Here is a 24,440-nt window from a genome sequence, read left to right on the forward strand (position 1 = left end):
CGAAAAAAAATCTAACCCTAATTGAATGTATACCTACCCATTAATTGTAAAGTAAACCCACGAATAACTTTTTATATTATAGTCAGATTTTAATAATTTTTCTTTTATAAGATATGACTTCAAAATTAGTCTCATATTAGTTTAAAAAAAAAATTACTACCCTAAGGGTGAGAAAATAGGGGTGATATATTCATCATTAGCCGACGTCTCGCAGGTTCACCCGCGTAATTCTCTTTTCCGTGGGAATATGAAGCCTGTAAAACTAACAAATAATGGAACTTTCTAGTATGTTAAAATAATTTTCATAATCGGTGTAGTAGATCAAGCGATTACCCCCTACAATACCCAAAACTTTACCTTTTTATAGTATTTTAGTAGAGGCCCCGCGGTTTCAGTCATGTAATGCCCGTTTCCTTAAGAGTATGAGGAGAATATATAGTTTAAGGCACTCACAGATAACGTGGCTTTCTAGTGGTATAAAAATTTTTCAAAATCGGTGCTGTACTCATTATAATATTTTAAAAGACGCCCCGCGGTTTTACTCGCGTAGTTCCCGTTTCCGAGAGAATATGTGGATAGAATAGCCTACGACACTCGAAAATGACGTAGCTTTTTATTGGTAAAAAAAATATTCAAAATCGGTTTAGTAGATCCAGAGATAACCCCTTACAATTCCTCAAACATTTTTTAGCAGACGCTCTGCGGTTTTCTCCTCGGAGTATGGGGATAAAATATAGCTTATAATACTAATAAATAATGTAGTTTTCTATTATTAACAGAATATTTAAATTCAGTTCAGTAGATCCAGAGTCTACCCTCTTAAACCTCACAAATTTTACCTTTTTACAATATTAGTATAGACTAGCCCCGCGGTTTCACCCGCGTAATTCCCGTTCCCGTGAGAATACGGAGATAAATTATAGCATTTAACACTCACAAATAACGAGGCTTTATAGTGTTAAAAGAATTTTGAATATCGGTTAAGTAGATCCAGAGATTAACCCTTACAATCCCACAAACTTTACCTGTATAATATTAGTATGTTTAGAAAGTAAAGATTCACAGAGTATTTATTGATAACTCGTAGATTTTAATTCTAATGCTGAGTAGATTCGACTTCAAAACTCTAACGTTCCCACGAAACTGAAAAATAACATTATAATATTTTCTACCTATGAATCACTTTGTTCGTTTTTTTCGTTTATGAAAAAACCACATGAATGACAAAAAGAATGTCTGAGACAAAAATCTTTACGATACGCCTTGAATTAATAGATCACAGGCTTGACACCGACTTCAAAGTGATCAATAGGTAGAAATTATTATAATGTTATTTTTCCCTTTTTAGTTGCGTGGGTACGTTAAAGTTTTAAAGTCGGTTGTATTTAAAAACAAATTATGTGTAGGTATCAAGGAAGGATAGTACATTAAGGCAAAAATAGGAATAGCGCAATAGATTATTTTCCTTTACACCCAATGCAGTATATCACATAAACGCTAAATACAATAGTTTGATTGTGAATTATATAACCATCTGATTAGATTGCAATAATGTACCAATGTAACCAAAATATGAACAGTATAGATGACAATATTATTATAATAATACGGTGGTGTTCTTTATGAAATTTTGAACTAAACTGCATTCAAAGTTCAATTTCACACATTTTGTGGCTTGATACATAACAGCTTAACACCGTCCAAATAAAATGACGTACTTCAACATGTTTTCTGGTGAACTGACAATTTTAGTAGGTGTAGAAACACGAATATCAAGTTTGACACGCGACGTCGCGTTACCGGCCTCAGCGTAAAAGGCCGTTTCATAACAGCTTAACACCGTCCAAATAAAATGACTTACTTCAACATGTTTTCTGGTGAACTGACAATTTTAGTAGGTGTAGAAACACGAATATCAAGTTTGACACGCGACGTCGCGTTACCGGCCTCAGCGTAAAAGGCCGTTTCACGCGACGTCGTGTGATGTGGCACTGAACTTGTTAAGAGAAATTTTAGTAGCAGGAGACACTTGGTGGTGTCAGACTCAGACCTGCGTGCCCCAGAGAGAAATCCTGGTCATTACCTAATGGTGATGTTATTATATCTAATATAAATATTGTTATAAAATAAATAAATAAAAATAAAAAGAGATGACATGATTACACAACTTAAATTCCTAACAAAAGGTAGCTACTGTAAATCGTTGAAGAGTTCCGTTAAGTGTCTTTCGTATTCCTAACCAGACCCCTAATGACAGTCACAACCCATCTAGGTGAAAACTCCTCATCAATACAAATTAATCAAACCCAATCACAAAGTAGCTACTTAAAACTGTCGAGGAATTCCATTAACTGTCCTTAATCTTCATCATCATACAACAACATACTTACACACTTACACACAAAATCTTCGTGAAGTTTGATGGTGTGATATAAAACATATGAAAATATACATAGAAGTGGCGAAAGGGTTGAAAGTGTGTTTCGATTTTCACACGGACGAAGTTGCGGGTGTCCGCTAGTAATAATTATAATTAACTTGCTCTTAAATTAATGAAAATAAATTTGATTAATTACCATAGAACAATCAGATATGGTAAATATATTTTATATAACATTTTATAAACAAACCATACATAATTTAAAATAAATAAGTTATAAAAAGACAAGTGTTATCTACCTTCATTTCTAATTTATTTGTTGGTAAACAGTACTCATTAAGAAAGGCTGTAGTATAACAAATGAATTGACTAAAAATGGCTATGTAGTTAGTCTGTATCTGTACACCATAGAAGGTGCGAGAGGATCACCATGAATCCATGGAATGCTAAAATATTTGTCTCATACTTGTGCATTATATGAATATCTCTGTGAGCTTTGTTCAAATTTTTTTTGGCGCACCTACTAACAGTAAACCTCCGAAACCTCTGCATATTAAATTTCATTTAAATTGTTGGAACTTTTTCAGAGATTCAGCTTGTATATACACAAGGAATGCTTGTTTAAAGGTATTAAAAAGGGATTAAAACAACTTGCCTTCATCTTGTCATAAGAAGTTGGTCTAATGTGTTTATCCGTCAGGGTTGTGGTTCTTGCACGTCCGGCTTCACCATCTGTAGCATAGAGCTCCTCAATGATGGACCACTGTGCACGTTGATTACCAATAAGTAGGTCTTTTTTCTGAAAATTGTTTCGAAAACATTTTAATAAATGTGTTACTTTCTTTTTCTTTCTTTTCTTCCTGGGCCTTATCCGCACTTGGCCACTAAGGTTTGGCCGTTGTACGTACGGTGGTACATCATACATGTGATATATTTTATTATTATTATATATATAATAAAAGACATTATCAGGATCATTACTATTATTACGGTTAATTAGTAAATCTCAGATATTAATGAATTTATTGCTGCAACATTAGCAGACCCTTGATCTGAGACAGTACATCTCACTCCATATCCTGATTTAAATATGGCATCAAGAAGTTCTTTAAGAATATTTTTTAAATTTAAAGTTTTAATTCCATCTCGGACAAAATAAAAAGCTAAAGGTAGTTTCCAAGAATAAAATATCCCACACAGCATAAAAACTAAAACTTAATCAGCAACATTATTTGTTCTGACACCACCTCCTATATCCTCAAAACCTTGAATAACACCTGTATGAAAGTATAACATTTTGGACTAATTTTAGATAAGGAAAGTGCAAAAATTTTTTCATCATTGGTAGATATATCTAGCACCTCTGAATTTAACACCAGATAATCTTAATTGTGAGTCTACTAATACCTTTTCAAAATGACTTAACAGGGATACTTTGATACAAAAAGTTTTAATTTAGTTAAAGATTGATATTTAGCCTTTAATCTGTTAAGTTGAGTTTTATTTTTTAGTTGTTTCTTTAATGATTATTATTAGCTTGACGTGAATTTTTCTTACGAAGAGTTTCAAACTTATCTTCCGGAACTCTATGAACAAAATCTAGCTTTCTACATGACTTGAGTCTGTTATATGACCTAACGTGCACTGGTATGTTTTCTAAAGCAGACTCACAATTAGCAGGTATGGAATCAGCTTGACTCGCAGTTGAAGTCTGTAAAGTAGACTCAACATCAGTTTGTAAATTGGAATTTTCAATAACATTGACCGGAGACAATATTGAAAACTGTTCTTTACCACTGTCAGACTGACTCTCTGAAATTTAATGGGTTTGAAGATGTCTGTCTGTATGTAATGTAAAAGTAGATGGAATATGGTCAACTATTGTACAGGAATTCATTACAATGAATGGAAAAAAAACTAGAAATTTTGAAATTACAGATGGTGGTGAAATAGTATTTGGATCAGATTGAAGGGGTTGATTAGGAGTAGATAGTGTAATTTCTAAATTTAAAGTAGGAATAGCATCCTTTGTCAATCTATAATAATTACATACCTGGGTAGAAAGTGGTTTTCACAAATTTTAACGTTTTCTAACTGCCTACGAGTATATTTCCGTAATATTGGACAATTGATGAACCATGCCTCCCATCTAGTGTTATCACTATCAGTAAAAGGTACAGCACGTAATTTGATCGCGTTTTACACTTGGGAATAACACATTTAAAACAAAATTACTTTTATCAATAACCAAGCACGAATCGAACTATGTACATTGTATATCTTTTTATAAATCAAAATTTATTTAAATAGTGAAGATAATTAATTAACAAGAAAGATTTATCCTTATTATTAGTAATTCCAGCGGCGCTCATGCGAATTTCAATGATTTCAATTATTGAAAAGTCAAAACCAATCTTTCGCAGTAAAATTACAATGGCGGCGCAGGCACGAGGCAACAAATTCAAAACAATCTTACACACGTGGTATAAACACATTTCTCTTTCATTCATAAAAGCTATTATTTTTCTTTGTGTAAATTTGACCAATCACATCAGTTCTTCGATACTTAGAATTGTAACAGTGTGCAAGTTTATTTAAGTGTACAGATGAAAGAGATAGGCATGGCCACCACCTACTACAGCCCATAACAAGGAGAAGGATGGAGATATCTCTCTCTTTTGTTAGTAAAGGATGGAGGATTCTCATTTTTTATTCTACGGTTGGGAGGGCCTGGTTACTACGTAAAACACCGACGTAAAAAAGTCTTAACTATTTGACAATTGTCATAACTTGACACTGACAGTTGATGTATGACGTGTGTCACTGTCACGTCACATTACTCTTAACTGGTTTTACGGCTCTGCAGTCTAATCTTTTAGAGCACAGAGTAATAGTGAAGACAGAGATATAAATGAATGAACAAATACAATATTTAAAAAGCATTATAGATTAAATCTATGGAAAGCATCCGTCGCTTTTTCTTTTAAACGAGAACTTATTCTTTGTAAAAAACGAGACAAGGCGATTCGATATTTAATGTCATGAGGCGTGCCATTTTTCCAGATACAACAACGATGGTCCTTAGAATTAGAATAAACGTAATGTTAGCACGAAATCACGGCCTCAACTTATTGTATATTATACAACGATATTTTATACATGGCTGTGTTACGTGCCTTCAAAATCACCGCAAAAAGTGATCCTATTTTGACTGAGCGCACGCATGCACAATTTTGTGTTTAATTCCATTATATATTAATGTATATGCAGTTTTTACACTTACTGAACACAGAACTCGGCATTGTAGACAATATTTAGGTATAATTTGTTTAATATTATAAATTCGTTGTTAAATAAAAGACTAAATGAAATAGCCAAAATATGCACATTTGTCCGCCTCAGTTTTGATACGCCTATCTCCAGTATAAAATATCGTTGATATTATAGGTTAACAATTAGCCTGCAATATATTAGTGAAAAAGTGTAGTATTTTAGTATATTAAAAACGTTATCTATTTACTTTTTTGTCTACGATCGATAGCAGGGTCACAGATTACATATCTGTTGAAATAGTTTTGGGGGGAATATCGTAGGAATTACTTTTTATTCTAGTTTTAATTTGTTTTTATTTCCTGCATTTTAGAGTTTTATCGCATAATGTGGAAAACATTTTATTCAATACAAGCGAACCTAACCAAGCTTCTCATTGACTTATGTGCACTTCTTCCCTATACCAATCCCTACCCTATCCCTGAATTCATTTGTTACAAAAAATGTTATAAAGGAAGAACCGCTCGACCGATTTTGTCCAAACTTCACTTAAACCATCTACTTAATAGTCCGAATAAAGCCTAAACATTTGGTTTGGATAAGTGAGCCCTTATGTTATAAAATTACAACATAAAGTGGCATTGATTTTTATATAATATATAGATAGGTGCCTAGTTCTGTAAAGGTGCACACAGCACAACAGAAGTCAAAAGGTTTGCTAAGGCTTCAGCTTACCATATTAGTACGATATGACGGTTCATAGACAACGATGCGTTGACAAGTACTAAACTACACACAAAGTTCGGAGCTTTTAGAGCATCGTCGAAAAGTTGCTTGTTTGTAGGTAGTCTATACAAGATATGTTTCGAATTGTGCTAGAACCGTTTGATCTAATTCCTCCTTCGCCTTTATAACAGAGCTGCCTGACGTGACCTCGCAATACCTAACACAGAGCGGTTCAGTTAGGAGTTTACTGTTTAGGACTGCAAAGATATGGAATGCTTTTCCAGCTTCCGTTTTCCCTACCACCTACAACGTGGGAATCTTATAATCTTCCGAAATATTTTTCTACCAAATAATAAAGTTGGTCCAGCTTGGTGTCTTATCTCAAATTTTAGAAAAAATGCCAGGAAAAACAATTCGCAACAAACTTCTCGCCTCGTTCTAAAATCACATAGTTATTGATTTCTAACGTAGGTAACAATCACATTGATTAAACATCAATATTATTTAAGTCAGCGGTAAATTTTTATTTTAATTAAATAAAACAAAGACATACTTATTAAAAAATTTGTACATTTTATTGTTTTGCCAATAAAATTTGTTGTACACTGAAAGAACTTTATTTTATACATAAGTTCAATATTAAATTTTCTTAAAGTCAAATACAGAATATTCTAAGTAATCGAATGACAAATGAAAATAAAATAATATTAATTACAAAAATTTAGGATAGAGATAAATTAAAACAAATATTGACCAATAGTGTAAATTTTTTTGCATACCTTATATATTATACAGAGCAACATAATGTAATTTAGTCAAACTTTATATAAAACCTATCTAGCATGCTAAATTATAGCAAATATAATCAACTAAGTCCTATTTTGTGTAAGTGTCCATTGCTTCAAGACGCTAGCTTTAATAAATACAGCTGAATAAGTAATACTGAGAGAAGTACTTTAATTTTAATCAGTTTTCTTAGTTTATACTGGATAAGTAATTGATCACTTTCGTGATGATCATCGAAAAAATGACCATAAATATTATAAATAACATAAAAGTTTACCATGATACCATAATGGTAAAACTACTTTGGGCCTGAAAAATCATAATTCAGAATAGTAAAGAGGCTGAAATGGACTTCTGAAAACATATACCTACCTATAGCCTACCTACAGGTTTTTATAAAATGTATAATACTCCAAAGATTAGAAATTTTTAAATAATAAATCTTTTTTAAATTTATTTAAGGCCATATTTAATTTGTTTTTACAAAAGTAAATCTAGCTAACAACTCATAACATTTCAAAAAAATCTACTGCCAAGTAGTTTTGCAGCCATTATGTAATAAAAAAAAACTCGACAGCTATTTGCGCATCTTCGTAATTTTACTACGAAATAACATCTATAATCTTATAAACAGTCTATAAGATAAATTATCTAATAAAACTGAAAAGAAAAAATATTTAAAAAAAAACGTGATTTCTAAATTCATCTGTTTTAAAAATTCTTCACAGAAGTATGAAGGGAATGTAAGGTGAACCATCATTATTACTAATCATGGGAGTACGGGGACAAAATATAGCCTAGGTAAGTTGGTTTAGTGTTTAGTTTAGCTTCAGTGTTTTAGATGTAGGTACGAGTAAAAGCATAACAGATAATCAAACTCTTTTTCGCATTTATAATATACTAGCAGACCCGGTCAAGCTTTGACTCATTCCCTACCCCTATCCTATTCTACACCAACCCTACTCTGCCTGCCCCTACCTACCCAAACTATTTAAAAAAAAAAAATCCGTAATAACCATCTTCATTTTTATATCGGTCAAGCTTTCTCTTTGACATTTGTTCACTTCTTCCATATCCTTACCTACCTAAGACCAATTATAGAAGGACCTGTATCGCACTCATAGTCACGAACAAAATTGTCTGTCATTTTCTGAGGAAAACAAGCTTAGATTTGGTATATATCTTATACTAAACTAGAAGTTTTTGCCCGTTTTTTACACAATTCAATTACACAAAAAGGTATTTTTACGGAGCTCTTTAATCGATGAACACGATTACAACTATTTAACATCGATTATATAGAGACAGTTTTTATAATCGCATTAGATCGTTGATCATATACTTTGACAGAAAAGTTACGTCTAGCGAGGCAGGTCCTTTACAATAATTGGTCTAAGTTACCTACCCTACTCACACCTTACCTCTATATTTGTTATACATTGCCACTGTATTACCCACTACTACAGTTCATTTCACACCCTACCCCTATGTTTGTCTTTTCTCCCTTATTTTCATTCCCTACATAGTCTGAAGAATCTTTATTATTTGACTACTTAGCGGTTTTACAGATAAATAGATTGTTATGTGCAAGGCATATAGCATAAACGTAAAACACAGAGAAAAATGTTACCTACTCAATATTCGATAAAGCTAACAATTAAATAAAAAATTATCTCACTTAGCAAATGTAGCTTTAGTATTAAACTGCATTCGATTGCTTATTTACAATAAAACTATGTAACGTATAATTATTTTTAAATTTATTTCTTACAAATATCAGATTTCGATATATTTAATTATATACCTAACTATAATAGCTAATTAATGAAAAAAAACGCATTAATTGTTGTTGATGGAACATAATATAATCGGAGACTGGCGAATAAAAAAATTACATTCAATACTTGTATATAGGTATACAGTATACTTAGGACTAGGTATTTAAATTTTTAGACAAAATAAAAGTGAAACCTACCTGAAATGAATATCTGAATCACTCGTTCAATTTCAATTCAATCAATCATTTTTAAAAGAAAACCTGTATGTTGTCGGATGCAATCTTTATGACGCTTTTATTGTTTACAAGTTAGCCCTTGATTACATAAATCTCACTTGATCGTTAGGAGGAGGATAAAAATCAGCACCCCTTTCGGCTTCTACACGACATCGTACCAGAACGCTAATTCGCTTGGCGGTACGTTTCCGAAATAAGGTGCAGCTTACCCTAATTGCAGGGTTGAGGTAGCCTACCGTTCTTGGCAACCGCGACCTGCGACCGCGCGACCCATTGCTTAGTATAAATTTATATGGAGCACTAAACAAAGCCCGAGATTGCGTCGTCCGACCATATAAATTCATACTAAGCAGTGGATCGTGCGACCATGTCGCGGTCGCAGGTCGCGGTTGCCAAGATCGGAATGCTACCTTTACGACCTGCCGGCGCGCGCCTGCGTATTGAGGGATACCTAAAATCTTGTATTGCGCGTCTTGACGCACGATGTACGGAAACGTCAAAACTATTGCACCCGACTATACTAATTAAAAATAATTTAACGGAAAAGTTTCATTTTTTATATTTTTCTTGGAACATAAAAAAAAATAATTTCTAGCGAAGAATTAATGGAATAAAAGAATATCACCGAAACAAAAATAAACTAAACACTTTTACGATCAGACGGTCTCTTTAGGTATTTCCTCTAAAGAGTGAAAAGATCAACATTTTGTTACATAAAGATGTCAATTATATCAAAGCTTTAATTTTATAGCTACAATTACGAGTCCGTCAAAATTAGGGTGCTAATTTTGTTGTAGGTACATTACATGTATCAAATTAAACTAAATTGACGTTGTAATAAAAATTATGGCGGCCATTTTGAACTTACTCTAATTATATAAATGCTTGATGAAGATTTGTCACATATTCATGTGACATATTAAACCATAGCAATGCTGTTAGGTATGAGTAACATGGTAGTACTTATTCTCACTTCTCCAGCCTAATTCGCAAAACCCCTTTTATTCCCTAGAGAGTCAATTTAATTTAATTCACAAGTTTTGTTTACCTACAACCAAATGAGCACCGATTCGTAATCTCCATATTATTATATCCATAAAAATATTTATCAATAATGCAATTTAACTAGCATAAGAAGAAATCACAATTATTTTCCTATAATTAAGTACAAAAAAGGTGTACTCCCTTCCTACGCTCTTAACTTAATTATCTGAAAATATTTAATACCACATCAATAAATCCATTTATACATTCACAACCGGAATATATACAATTTACCTTTTGCCGTAATTGCTGATCTATTTAATTTCGTTGTGAATCTCATGCACGCTCCATTTTCATTTTTAAATATTAGAGAAATAATTAATAAGACGAATTACATAATTATATAAATAATGGTTTCTTTTCTCTTATTTATTTATTTACACTTTGTTTAACATTTAACACTATGAATATTTGAGTATGAAAAAAAATGCGAGCCAAATGGCGAGCTACAGCTCAAAGACCCGTAAGTGAAACGTATCGTTTCCTATGAGACTCGGCCCTCAATTTAAACATTCGTTGGAGCTTTGGAATCGAATTATAGGATTGTCTGGAGCGAGAGCACTCAATAGTGTTATAGAATATATTAAAGAGTAATAGGTATTGTTACGGAGAACCCTATTACTAGAAACATAGGGTTCATAATCGCTCGCCCTTTCGAGTTGTTTAGTTATTTTGATCGCTTATCTATCTATATTGTTTTAATTTTAGCGAACTCAGTGGAATATTCTACACGGCTGTAGGCGTTCCGAGAATGATCTGGATGCGTTCTGAGTGGGTATAAAATAAATACGCAACGGAGACGACGCTCGTTGCAGTTTACTTCGAAACGAAGTGAAGTGAATATCAAGTGTTACCAGCGATACAAGTGAACTAGAGTGAACTCGGCTACAATTTTTGGACTACGAATTGCCTGCGTTTGGAAGTGTGTATTGATACTTGGATTAAGGAGTGGAACAAAGTCTTATAAGAGTCACCAGGTGTTTAATTCCAAATCCTCGAGCCCTAGTTCGTAACAGTATAATAATTTAAGACAGAGTTTCACATTTCACGGTTACAACTCTTGATGATAGTGTCCATTAGGGACTTTTCTATTGTCACAAAAAAGCAAAAACTACAATCATTAATACTCTGTGCACCTCTGTAGATGTCCATTTCTAACATTACAGAAGGACATAATAGATTAAAGAAACTAGTACATTTTTAACATAATTCGTCTTATTAAATGTTTCCGTCAAAGGGGTCAGTATTTTACAGTGTTCACAATTAAAAGGTAATATCATAAGGATACAATCTCTTCGAAGCTACACGCACCCTGTTCGATTTAGGCCTCACACAAACAAGCTACGAGACAAAATATGTAAAATTCAATATACGAACCAAATAAAAATAGGATTTTTAATTTTGTATTCGTTGATTAACTTATGATGCATATATCGACATGTATTTTCGCAAATCTCATTACGAAATCGAAAATTAAGCGAATACTTATTCATATACATTAATTGTATGCTCGGTAAGCTCAATGGTGCCAGAGTATATTTGCAGTATTGCATTAGATTGGACTGTAAAACAAAGACCAATCACAGGACTGCTCTAAAATTGCGATAGATGGTTGGTCAAACACATTACACAGGTGAATGCCCACCGGCCAATGCAACGTTGGCCTCAGGCACCGAGGTATATAACCCCGTTTAGTGTGTCAACAGCCTGGGCTGTCAACAGACTAGCCTATAAATACACGCCTTGGATAAGAGGGGAGAGTTGCACTTGGATGCTACAGTAGTACGTACCACGATGATACTAAGTACCATCAAGTACATCAGTATGATACAGTGTTCAACCAAGTAGAAGTGATTAACTGAGTGATCAACTCATTCATCAACACAACAAAAAGTTCATGAAGATGATAATATGATGTGTAAAAAAGGATCTGGTTACATAATTTGTCAACGATCTTTGCCTGTCCCCGTTAAGTACAAATTAAAGATGAATAAAAAATGTGATAAAACGTTGTCGCAAACTTTTTTCAATAAAGTAATGTTTTCATTAATAAAGTAGAATCATAACCGGAGATGGGCAATTGCCTTTATGAACCATCTAGTCAGGTTAAACACATTCGAAGAACAACTTAGACTAATTAATTACTATATCAGTTAGTAGTATTGAAAATCGAGAATAATTTCTTGTTATCTAAACATAAAATTAACTTCAAGACAATCCCATTCTTATTTGGCCCGTACATTTTATACTGGACTGTTTTTTTACATACAAGTAAGTAAAAGATTTTATCGATTCGATTTAAATATTTTAATACTATAACACAGCCCTTTGGAAGGACATACCGGTCACTCTTAAAGCTCGCACACACTGTAGGCTGATATGGCCGCATCGCAACATAATATATAAGGGCTTTCTAGTCGTGTTTACATCTATTTTCAATAACTTTTCTGTCGTTAATGGGGATGATAACTAGGTTTGAATATATTGATTTTTATGATACATTCGGGTAAATACCGTCAATGTTAACCAATTTATACATAAAAAGATTGTCTGGATATTTGCAAAATAAATGAGATTATAAAATTTCAAAATCTATTAAAAATCTTTTATCGTAATTAATTGAAAATTCATACAGTTTAGCTTCCTTACATTAAATGAGACATTTTTTAATACGTGAACTATAAACATAAACGCACAAATTACAAATATATTAGTAATTTTGTTTGAACGCACATACAAATCTAACGATCATTACATTACCTACGACGTCATTAGTTCGTACCATTTTGTATGGGGCGTTTTTCGGGGTTCCGCGGCAGCGCCGCAAATCTGACCCTTTAAATCCCTGTAGCTCCGAAAGTAATGATCGCAGTTACCCTGTTCCTTTTACAAAATTGCTTTACTATTAGCATACTCTTAATTTATATAAAATTTAAAAAACAGTCATCATCCCTATTACGTCAAGATTTGATGCTGGAGACACAAAGCATTTGTCTTAGATTAAAGTGTAATATTGGCTTCTCAGTCATTCCTAACGTAAAGTTGTATATTTTAGCTCCGTTAAAATTGCCATTAAAAAGTAAAAAAAAATCCGAGTGTTACGCCTAGCGGTCTGTGAGTGTGACGTCGCGTGATGTCGCTACGTAATTCACACGTTCACTGCGGCACTGGTTTTTCTGTTATTTCCCCTGGTACGGTACGAGGTTTTTTGACTTCGTACTAGAACTTTCTGCCAGGTTAATTGACCTCGTTCCGCACCACAGAAAATTTTAGTACGAGGTCAAAAAACCTCGTACCAGGGGAAAGAACAGAAAAATCAGTGCCGCAGCGAACGTGTTAAGATATATATACCAACAGAAGGGCTCATTTTTTGCGCAAAGGAGCAGCCAGGCCGTCCAGCGCGGAAATTCAGCCGCGCAAAGGATCAGCCAGGCCGTCCACCGCGGAAATGCAGCCGCGCAAAGGATCAGCCAGGCTGTCCAGCGCGGAAATGCAGCCGCGCAAAGGATCAGCCAGGCCGTCCAGCGCGGAAATACAGTCGCGCAAAGGATCAGCCAGGCTGTCCAGCGCGGAAATGCAGTCGCGCAAAGGATCAGCCAGGCCGTCCAGCGCGGAAATGCAGTCGCGCAAAGGATCAGCCAGGCTGTCGAGCGCGGAAATGCAGCCAAACTGGCCACCATTCTACGTGAGCATGATTTATATAGTTATTAAAAAATAAATGTGTGCGTTGCGATGCGGCGGCCTATTTAGATGCGTTCTACCCACATAACAGTCAATCATTCTTGTAGGTACAAGTACCCTTAACCCTTGCCTTTCGTCGTAGAATCGACAATCGAAACACCGTTTTATACTTTTTAATTGAAAGATTTAAAGATGCATTTCGCTATGTTTCAATGTCGATGCATACTCGAAATCGCCTCTACGTTTGGGTGTGAGCAAATATCATAGTAATAGCTCCTTAACATTAGCGCAGTACTTCGTGGATAATTTCAATAACCATTTCTATTTACATTGTCACGTACTGCAGCCTAGCACTTGAAAGTTGTTACCGTTGTGTCTATACGCCCTGTATCTTCGCGATGCTAACTCATGCCATCTCTATTTACGCTGCGCTATCGTTACGTAATCGCACCGCAAGTAAACGATCGCTAGCATCGTATCTATGCACTACTTCTGCGCGATTATTACGAACATACAGCTATTTCTATTGCTGCCTTAGTGTCGTGTAATCCCACAGTAGCAATTGAACGCTGCTAGCATCGTACAGTACATCACCTGCGCGATGCTAGCTCAGCCATCACTAATACGATGCGCTAGCGTCGCATAACCGCAGCGTAGCACTTAAACGTTGCTAGCGTTGTGTATATGCACTGCATCTACGCGTAGTAACGCAGCCATCTTTAATAGAACTACTCTAGCATCGCGTAGTCCCAGCGTAGCCTTTGAACGCTGCTAGTACCGCGAATATGTACTGCATCAGTGCGATATTAACTCAGCCATCTCTATTTACGATGCGCTAGCGTCGCATAATCGCAGCGTAGCACTTGCACGTAGCTAGCGTCGTGTCTATGCACTACATCTACGCGATGTTAACGCAGCCATCTATATTAGCACTGCACTAGCATCGCGTAGTCCCAGCTTAACCCTTGAACGCTGCTAGTAGCGCGAGTATTTACTGCATCAGCGCGATGTCAACTCAGCCATCTCTATTTACGGTGCGCTAGCGTCGCATAATCGCAGCGTAGCACGTATACGTTGCTAGCGTCGTGTCTATGCACTGCATTTACGCGATGTGAACGCAGCCATTTTTATTAGAACTACTCTAGCATCGCGTAGTCCCAGCGTAGCCCTTGAAAGCTGCTAGTACCGCGAATATGTACTGCATCAGAGCGATGTTATCTCAGCCATCTCTATTTACAGTGCGCTAGCGTCGCATAATCGCAGCGTAGGACTTGCACATAGCTAGCATCGTGTCTATGCACTACATCTACGCGATGTTAACGCAGCCATCTATATTAGCACTGCACTAGCATCGCGTAGTCCCAGCTTAACCCTTGAACGCTGCTAGTAGCTCGAGTATGTACTGCATCAGCGCGATGTTAACTCAGCCATCTCTATTTACGGTGCGCTAGCGTCGCATAATCGCAGCGTAGCACGTATACGTTGCTAGCGTCGTGTCTATGCACTGCATTTACGCGATGTTAACGCAGCCATCTTTATTAGATCTGCACTAGCATCGCGTAGTCACAGCGCAACCTTTGAACGCTGCTAGTACCGCGAATATGTACTGCTTCAGTGCGATGTTAACTCAGCCATTTCTATTTATGGTTTCTCATACATTCCACGAAGACATACGCTAAATAAAAGTCAACGAGATATCAATTTAGGGTACTTATAATGTACTCGCTCTAACATTATATTAAATACACAAAAATCAATAAATTAAATTGCGATCCAGTCTTTTCCACGGCTGAGAATTAAACCTCCATGGCTCCATGACTAGCTTACAGGGTCACCACTCTCGTTCGTTACTAGATATACAAAATGTCAAATATAGTATGGGGAAATTGACAGTGGTGTCAAAATAATATCACCATACAAATTAATATATAACACGAACTATATTGTACGAGTTTAGTTTTAGTCAAAAATGTAAAACTTTATAAACTAACATAAGCTTTGCGCATACTGTGTCGCACTTGCATATCGAATACTCTAATACAAACACTTATACAATATGTTTGTAATTTGCATGTCTTTGTCTGTCATACACAAAAACGCCTATAAATAAATTTTCAACCTTAAAATCAAGTAATTAAGGTTGAAATTAATTGGACTTTATGATCTATTTCGCACTAGTGAACAACAACTTGTGCAAGTAACGTACGTATTTGCATTGCGTTATGTGATATTACTATACGGTTTAGTTATTTAAATCTTTTACATAAAGGGGCCATTGGCAAAATGTTTGGTAACGTCCAACACGAGTATGAGCTATTGGCAAAATAGTTCATAAAGTCTAATGCGACCACGGGCTATCGGCAAAATAGTTCACAAAGTCGGACGCGTTTGCGTGCCATTGGCAAAATAGTTCACAAAGTGTAATCTAACTAAGGGCCATCGGCAAAATAGTTCACAAAGTCTGACGCGTTCACGATACATCGGCAAAATAGTTCACAAAGTGTAATGTGACTAAGGGCCATCGGCAAAATAGTTCACAAAGTGTAATGTGACTAAGGGCCATCAGCAAAACTGTTCACAAAGTCCGACGCGTTTGCAAGCCATTGGCAAAATAGTTCACAAAGTGTTATGTGACTAAGGGCCATCGGCAAAATAGTTCACAAAGTCCGAAGAGTTTGCGAGCCATTGGCAACACAGTTCACGAAGTGTAATGTGACTAAGGGCCATCGGCAAAATAGTTCACAAAGTCCGACGCGTTTGCAAGCCATTGGCAAAATAGTTCACAAAGTGTAATGTGACTAAAGGCCATTGGCAACACAGTTCACAAAATCCGACGCGTTTGCGAGCCATTGGCAAAATAGTTCGTAAAATCCAACGCGACCGCAAGAGCCATTGGCAAGACTGTTCGCAAACTACGATGCGTCCACATGCCATTGGCAAAATAGTTCACAAAGTTTTATGTGACTAAGGGCCATCGGCAAAATAGTTCACAAAGTCCAACGCGTTTGCGAGCCATTGGCAAAATAGTTCACAAAGTCCGCAGCATTTGCGACCCATAGACAAAATAGTTCACAAAGTGTTATGTGACTAAAGGCCATCGGCAAAATAGTTCACAAAGTATAATGTGACTAAGGGCCATCAGCAAAATAGTTTACAAAGTCCGACGCGTTTGCGAGCCATTGACAAAATAGTTCACAAAATGCAATGCGACAGCGAACCATTGGCAAGACAGTTCGCAAACTCCAATGCGACCACACGCCATTGGCAAAATAGTTAACCGAATTACCAAAACTAAACGTATTACTTCACAATGAGAAAACCGTGCACGCTCGCCAGGAATTTGTCGAAATTGTCCTGGAAACGAAGCTTATGGGTCCTCAGACCATCGAACAGTACACCATTGGTGAGGACCCCGAAGGCCTCTTCTAGTCTGGGAACGTTCGCTGGGTCGTTGACAGCGAAGGCTTCTATCAGTTGTCTGGCCAAGCCTTCTAGAAGCGCGGGTTTGACGCAAGTTAATGCGTATATCGCGGCTCCGGCTGCAGGGATGGAGTCCGGTGGGATCTCCATCTTTATTATCAGCATCAGCAATAACTCAGCAAGGCTGAGAAGTGATATCGCGTACGGGTTGTCGTCGCCGAGGATCCGCACTTTGTTCGCGAGCCCCACGATGGTGTCGCAGCACAGAGTGGACACGTCGCAGGAGACCGCGGTGAGGCCGACGCGTAACGCTGTGATCACCATGTTGAAGTCTTCCAACGGCAGGTTGGTTAGCTGGAAACAATTTGTTTTTATTTGATTTTTTTTTTATAATTCTGTCGTACAGTATAATAATACTATAATGATGATAGTGTCACCGCAAGCATTTATCAGTGCTTGAAGGCGAAAGTCTTCGAACAGTGCGTGTCGCCAGTGATGACCTACTGATCTGAGACTTGGTCGCAGACTTATTAGAAGGCTCAAAGTCACTCCGCGGGCGATGGAGCGAGCTATGATTGGAGTTTCTCTGCGTGATCGAATCAGAAATGAGGAGATCCGCAGACGAACCAAAGTCACTGACATAGCTTAGCGAGTCGCGAAGCTGAAGTACCAATGGGCAGGCCACATAATTCGAAAAGCCGATGGACGACGCCCAAGGTGCTGGAATGGCGACCCCGCACCGGAAATCGCAGTGTTGGTCGACCCCCCTCTACGTCGATCAAAGATATCAAGCGGGTTGCTGAATCAACATTACGCGCACGCGCCGCCCCCGCGCCGCCCCCGCGCCAGATGTACTGTACCTGATCAGCGTGGTCCAAGTCTCTGAGTATGCGGTAGGCGCGCAGTGCTAGCGTCGGCAGCGCCAGCAGCGGCGGAGTGATGAGCGGCAGCAGCAGGCGCAGGCCGCGCGCGCACGCGCCGCCCCCGCGCCAGATGTACTGTACCTGATCAGCGTGGTCCAAGTCTCTGAGCATGCGGTAGGCGCGCAGTGCCAGCGTCGGCAGCGCCAGCAGCGGCGGAGTGATGAGCGGCAGCAGCAGGCGCAGGCCGCGCGCGCACGCGCCGCCCCCGCGCCAGATGTACTGTACCTGATCAGCGTGGTCCAAGTCTCTGAGCATGCGGTAGGCGCGCAGTGCCAGCGTCGGCAGCGCCAGCAGCGGCGGAGTGATGAGCGGCAGCAGCAGGCGCAGGCCGCGCGCGCACGCGCCGCCCCACGCGCCCTCCGCCCCGCACCCCGCGCCGCATCGTGACACGCTGCTTATGACCTCCATCAGTGCGCAGATGTCCTACAATAACCATAAGGATAAGGTAAAAGGTCGATAAAATTAAAAGCTAATGGATTTCAGACTCGGTTAACTCGAGAAACAGTATAATCAAATGATTTTTTTTATTTTCATAAGTACGCTCTATGGTATTTCAAATGAATAAAAAAAATCTACTTACTAGGCCACACGACTGAAGTAGAATTTTTACAAAAATAAAAAACAAAGCGCCATCTGTATCGAAACAGGTCCTTGAAGTGTACAAAAAGGGATCGTTTCGAAGTTCTCTAACAATGCCATCTAGTGGTAGTTTAAAATAACAAACACTGTTTCACGATTACTATAGATGGCAGCACCCATCTTTTTCAAAAGCCTCGTCCGATTACACTTTTCGTAACGCATTCACCGACTTACTGCCCAAGTTAAGAGTGCGTTCAATAAGTAAAAAGTAATGAATATACCTCATAGGCTTCCTCTTCAGCATCTTGCGGGATACTCGATATTTTTCCCGAGTTCCATCTCATATACACTTCGAATGTTGTATTGCAAACTTCCAGAAATCTAAAATAAAATTTTAATCTTGATAACAAACACTGATACAGTCGATTAAAATATAGTTTGACTTTGTATTATATTTGTATCACAGAAAACATATGTACAAATACAGAAGCTCCACTCCGCAACATTAATAAAATAAATAACGACTCTCGCTACAACACAATACGGCGCAATTCAGTTCGAACAAAATTATTAGCCTAACGTTTTATTTACCTACAGCTCTAATTTTTATTAGATATATTCAAACAACGATAGGGTTGTAGTCAAATACAAAATACTTAATACTAAAATTAACGCGCGGCGATGTTCGCGTAGTTTGTTGATAAAATAGACACAGAACGATCCAATCAGGGGCAAGTTCGGACAGTTGACGTTTCAAGATTGCAATTTAACGGATTCACTTGATAAATTATAATAAAAAAAATAACACGTTAAATTGTAATCAGTATGTTCAGTTCACAATATATCGAAAGATTACAATATCGCGAGTGAGATTATAAACTATCGTATTTTACAGTTTAACGGTAACATAGATAACACTCACTTGTTAACATTCTGCGGTTGCACAGAGTGCAGCATCCGCTTGGCGCTTTTGGCGAGCAGGTTGAGCGACGGCAGCACCACGCCCGGGTAGTTGTGGTAGCGGAATATGATCGCCGGGATCTTGTCCAGCGCCCCCATCAGCATTATGAACTGCTCGTCCATGGTTCCTACCTGCAAAACGTTCATGCAAACGTCCTTAGGGTAGGCAGTGCCTTTTTGCATCTATGAAGTGCATACCATTGTAGCCAATGCCTGCGACATCGTTCACGTGGAAGTTTGAATCACGCGATATGGTTCCTCGCAGCGTTACTACGCACTCCTAATATAGGACAATGTAGGACCCATTTGCTCATTATTTTGCTCCGCTCCTATTGGTCGTAGCGTATAGCGTAGTTATACAGCCTATAGTCATCCTCGATAAATGGACTATTTAACACAAAAGTTATTTTTTAATTAGAACCAGTAGTTCCTGATTTCAGCGCGTTCTAACAATCAAACAAACTCTAGAATAGATATTAAACTGTTGATATGATGTTCAGCTTCTCTTGCAGCGCCACCGTGCTGCCCAGCAGGCGGCCTCTTAGAGCTCTGCCTCATTAAGACGCCATGGCGACGTCGTCGGCTACGTATCGAAGCAGTTAATATTGAAATGTATGGTGCCTAATTCACTTGGTGACGGTTTTGCATCGTCGCCAAAATGGAAGCGTGGCCACGAGCTACAGGTCTCTGGCTTGTGGACGTTGCCACTATAATGTACACGGTAAACTGCACCTCGCTCACTCAGTCACCAGTCGGCCGCCATTTTGGACGCTCGCTCGAAATATAGTACCTAGGTGATGTTGTAAATAATGAGTTTCGATACTGAAAAATTTATAATGGAAATTAAAAACCGTCCTTGTATCCATATACAAGGACGGTTTTTAATTTCCTAGAGATTTCCTTTAGATAGTTTATCGAATAGCTATTCTACAGTCCAAAAAAAAAACCACTTCGGCGTCGATCTGATATAAAAGGATGAATTCATAGTTTCTTTTTTTTTCTATGTTTCTACGACGTAGATAACAAACAAGTGCGATTTCTTCTACGTTCATTGGCCACTCGATTTGGCGACCTTCGGATGCCAGAAGTAGCCAGGCCTACGCCGCTGGCGACGTCGCCATGGTGTCTTAATGAGGCAGAGCTATTACTGACGTTGATGCTCTCGCTCACCTCGAGCACACCTTCAGTGACGCCAATGAAGCAGTCCAAGGTGTCTGCGAGCAGCGTGCGCACGGGCTCGGTGTCAACCTCCGTGTTGATGATGTTCATCAGCTTGTCCTGCAGCGCCACCGTGCTGCCCAGAAGGCGGTTTCTTACGTCACCTGAAGACAACATATGGATGAATTATTAAATAATTAATTAGAAGTGTTATCGCCGCGTTGCAACGACTTTCGGTACGGACGACTTCAGTATGCTCGTGGCGTTCGAGCCGTCCACATCTCTTGTTGTGTAATTCTTTATGGGTTACTTGGGATAGGCGGGGAGAGTGACTTGAGTGGAAAAGGGGAGTGTTTGTTAACAGTCAAAGGATCCTTTAACCCTACACACAACATTCACAAGTGCGTGACTTCACTCAAGGTCATTCTCTGCCATTCTAGGGTCTTATTTTGCTTACAGTATGATTTGTTAATTAAGTTGTCCTGACAAATGTTGTGAATCATAACCTTTTTCGACATTTGTTTTCTTATTTTTGTAATCACTTCTGAGTCTGTTAAAAGAACAATATATATTATGCAATAATTAATTATTGCAGAATTTTTAATTCGCCATGAAAGATATTTACCAAACAACTTTATTTATTTTGAATAAGCAAGCGCTTAAGCTGCAATCATGCCTGATGGTAAGAGATGATGCAGCCTATGGTGGAACGCGCTTGCCTAGAAGATGCCTATTCACTCTTGACTTGAAAATACCCATATTGTAGGTGGTGGGGAAAACAAAAGCTGGTAGAGCATTCCACATCTTTGCAGTGCGTATAAGGAAAGAGGAACTAAACCGTTTAGTACGCGTCCGAGGGATTTCGACAACGTAGCGGTGCAGCGGTGAAACTTATTCAAGGTTCTTTGCAAAATGCCTACCTTCCGCGAATGTGGCGGCGATGGCAAACGCTCTATGCAGCTCTCTCCGCAGCTCGCCCGGCAAGTTGCTGCCCGCCGCCTCCCACGCCACTAACGCGAGGAACTCCTCACAGCTGGCTAGGGGACTCTCTCTGAAATCGTATACAAGATATATGTGATTTTTTTTTCTCTTTTGTAAAATACCAATTTGGTACTTCATGAGATTACGATCTAGCCTACTTATGTGACTAATTAGTAATTTATCTTTAACCTAAACTTACAATATTTTATAATTCATCATACCATATCATAACCCACGTCCGTGTCACGTCAGATATCGGGGACCTCGTCTTCGCCGGCGATGACGCTGTGTAACTTGTGTTGGTATTTCCTGGGAAGCAGCGCCGGCCCGAGTCAAATTTTAAAATGGAGCGAGATCCAAATAAGGCGCCTCTCCCAATAATATGTCGATATGAGACCACACCAAATTATTAGTATAAAGTAAAAATTGAACGCGAAGATCTCGATCATACTCTGACCAATTAAAAAACAGTCGCAGTACCGTCTACGGTTGACTAGGATTATCATTTAGACCAGTGATTCCCAAAGTGGTCTATATCGACCCCTAGGGGTCTATGACAACCTACAAGGGGTCTACGTCAGCGAAAAACAATTTGCGGGTCCATGAAATGAAAATGGGGGTCCACGATAGTGAATCTTAACACACACACTGATAGTACCTTTTTACTTACATAATACTATCTTATATCTTTATTAAAGCATCAGGTTCATCCATCTCACTAACAGTCAGTTTCTTCATGTAAAGCTAAAGTAACAGTAAAAGTAGTAAGTAGTAAAGAAGAGTTTATTTTGCAGTGAATAAGACCGTCACTTTTGATTTATGACGTTACTTTGACTGTTACTTGAAACTGGCCGTAAAAATATTGACTTGCGTTATTTTATTTATAGTTTATTTTATGTTTATTTAATGTTACGTATATTTTATATTTTTTTACTTCCTTTAAAGACCAGACTTTATTTATTCTGATGTTTATTTCTTTCTGCATTTGGTTTTCTGGTGCAATGATTTGCCCTAAATAATAAAGGGTAATGAAGAACCCACAGATACCCCTTAAAGACAAGACTACAGTGTTCAACTCCTGCATATTACCATGTTTAACCTACGGAGCACAAACCTGGGCCCTTACTAGCAAGCAGGGTGGAGCACTCAGAGTGTGTCAGAACAAAATGGAGAGAAGCATTCTAAACTTCAAGTTAAAAGATAAAATTAAACTTAAAAATATAAGAAGTTAGACAAAAGTCACAGATGTCACTTACACAGTGAAAAAGCTTAAATGGAATTGGGTGGCCCACATGATAAGAAATAAAAAGGAAAAATGGACAAAGAACGTTACTGAATGGTACCCTCGAGATGGAAAAAGGAAGAAAGGACGACAAAAAATAAGATGGGAGGACGATATCAGAAAGGTAGCTGGAACAACATGGCAAAGAAAAGCTGCAAACAGAGATACATGGAAAAGCCTAGGGGAGGCCTATGCCAAAAGGCAAATTGATAATTCTGATACCGATGTCGAAGAGTAGAATAAATTGATTTATAAAATAACTATATAAAATAATATTAATAACTTCAAAATTAAATGCATGAAATAAGTATTAATTACATTATGGGTATTACTTTGCTAAATTATAAATTATGATGATGATTATAATGAAATGTAAAATACTAATAATAATTATGAAATGTATCTTATTATCAGTAATAAAGGCTATTTGTATTTGTATTTGTATATTTTATATAACAGATACAAAATTGGATTTTGAGTAGTTTTAATCTAAATTCAATTAATAAATGTACATTTGTTTTTATTTTAACTTTTTAGCACTAAACTTCACTACAGTTAGAAACAGGAAATCAATATCAGGTAAGTAGGGGGTCTACCCAATACGGAAAAACATGGCAAGAGGTCTACGACACAAAAAAGTTTGGGGAACTCTGATTTAGGCGCTCTCTAGGATTTGGCGTCTCGAGCGACTGCTCCGTTCGCCGTGTGGACGGGCCGGCCTTGCTGGGAAGCATTACGGGCTCAGACTAATTAGATAAAGACCTGCCTCGCAAGACATTATTTTTCTGTTAAAGTATATGATCAACGATCTTATGCGATTATAAACACTGTCTCTAAAGAATCGATGTTTCATACTTTAAAATCGTGTCGTGTCGTAAAAAACGAACAAAAACTGCTAGTTTAGTTTAAAATATGTATGAAATCTAAGCTAGTTTTCCTTAGAAAATGGCAGAAAATTTTGTTCGTGAATTTGGGTGCGATACTAGTCCTTATGTATTTAGTCTGAGATTATGGAGTGCACTCACTTGTGGTGCGAGTGCGCGAGGGTGGCGAGCAGCATGAGCGCGTGCTTGGCGGCCGTCGGCTGCGTGGAGAGGTGCCGCAGCGTGGCCGCCGCGCGCCGCGCCACCAGCCCCACCACCCACGCCACGCCGCGCGAGCCGCGCCCGAATGCTACCTCTAATACCTAAAAATTAAAAAAAAATCCAAATCAAAATTCATTTCTTTCAAGTTGGC

General features: G+C 37.8%; 1 protein-coding gene and 1 long non-coding RNA gene across 2 annotated transcripts in view; both read right to left on the reverse strand.

The window, feature by feature from the left end:
- Positions 1-3,036: 3,036 nt before the first annotated feature.
- Positions 3,037-5,105, reverse strand: LOC128198632 (uncharacterized). Its single transcript, XR_008251366.1, has 2 exons — positions 4,434-5,105; positions 3,037-3,179 (listed from the first exon to the last, which is right to left on the reverse strand). It is a non-coding gene; the product is annotated as an uncharacterized LOC128198632 (long non-coding RNA).
- Positions 5,106-6,926: 1,821 nt separating this feature from the next.
- LOC112045441 (exportin-4) overlaps positions 6,927-24,440 on the reverse strand; it is a 29,288-nt gene continuing 11,774 nt past the window's right edge. Inside the window, exons 9-15 of the mRNA XM_052884944.1 lie at positions 24,230-24,390; positions 21,862-21,992; positions 20,954-21,105; positions 19,746-19,915; positions 19,105-19,204; positions 18,326-18,667; positions 6,927-17,675 (exon numbers count right to left, since the gene is read on the reverse strand). Of these exons, the coding sequence (XP_052740904.1) occupies positions 17,202-17,675; positions 18,326-18,667; positions 19,105-19,204; positions 19,746-19,915; positions 20,954-21,105; positions 21,862-21,992; positions 24,230-24,390 (1,530 nt within the window). The 3' untranslated portion in view covers positions 6,927-17,201. The remainder of the gene's footprint in view (positions 17,676-18,325; positions 18,668-19,104; positions 19,205-19,745; positions 19,916-20,953; positions 21,106-21,861; positions 21,993-24,229; positions 24,391-24,440) is intronic.

Source organism: Bicyclus anynana, chromosome 13, assembly GCF_947172395.1.
Source record: "Bicyclus anynana chromosome 13, ilBicAnyn1.1, whole genome shotgun sequence".
NCBI classification, from domain to species: Eukaryota; Metazoa; Arthropoda; class Insecta; order Lepidoptera; family Nymphalidae; genus Bicyclus; species Bicyclus anynana.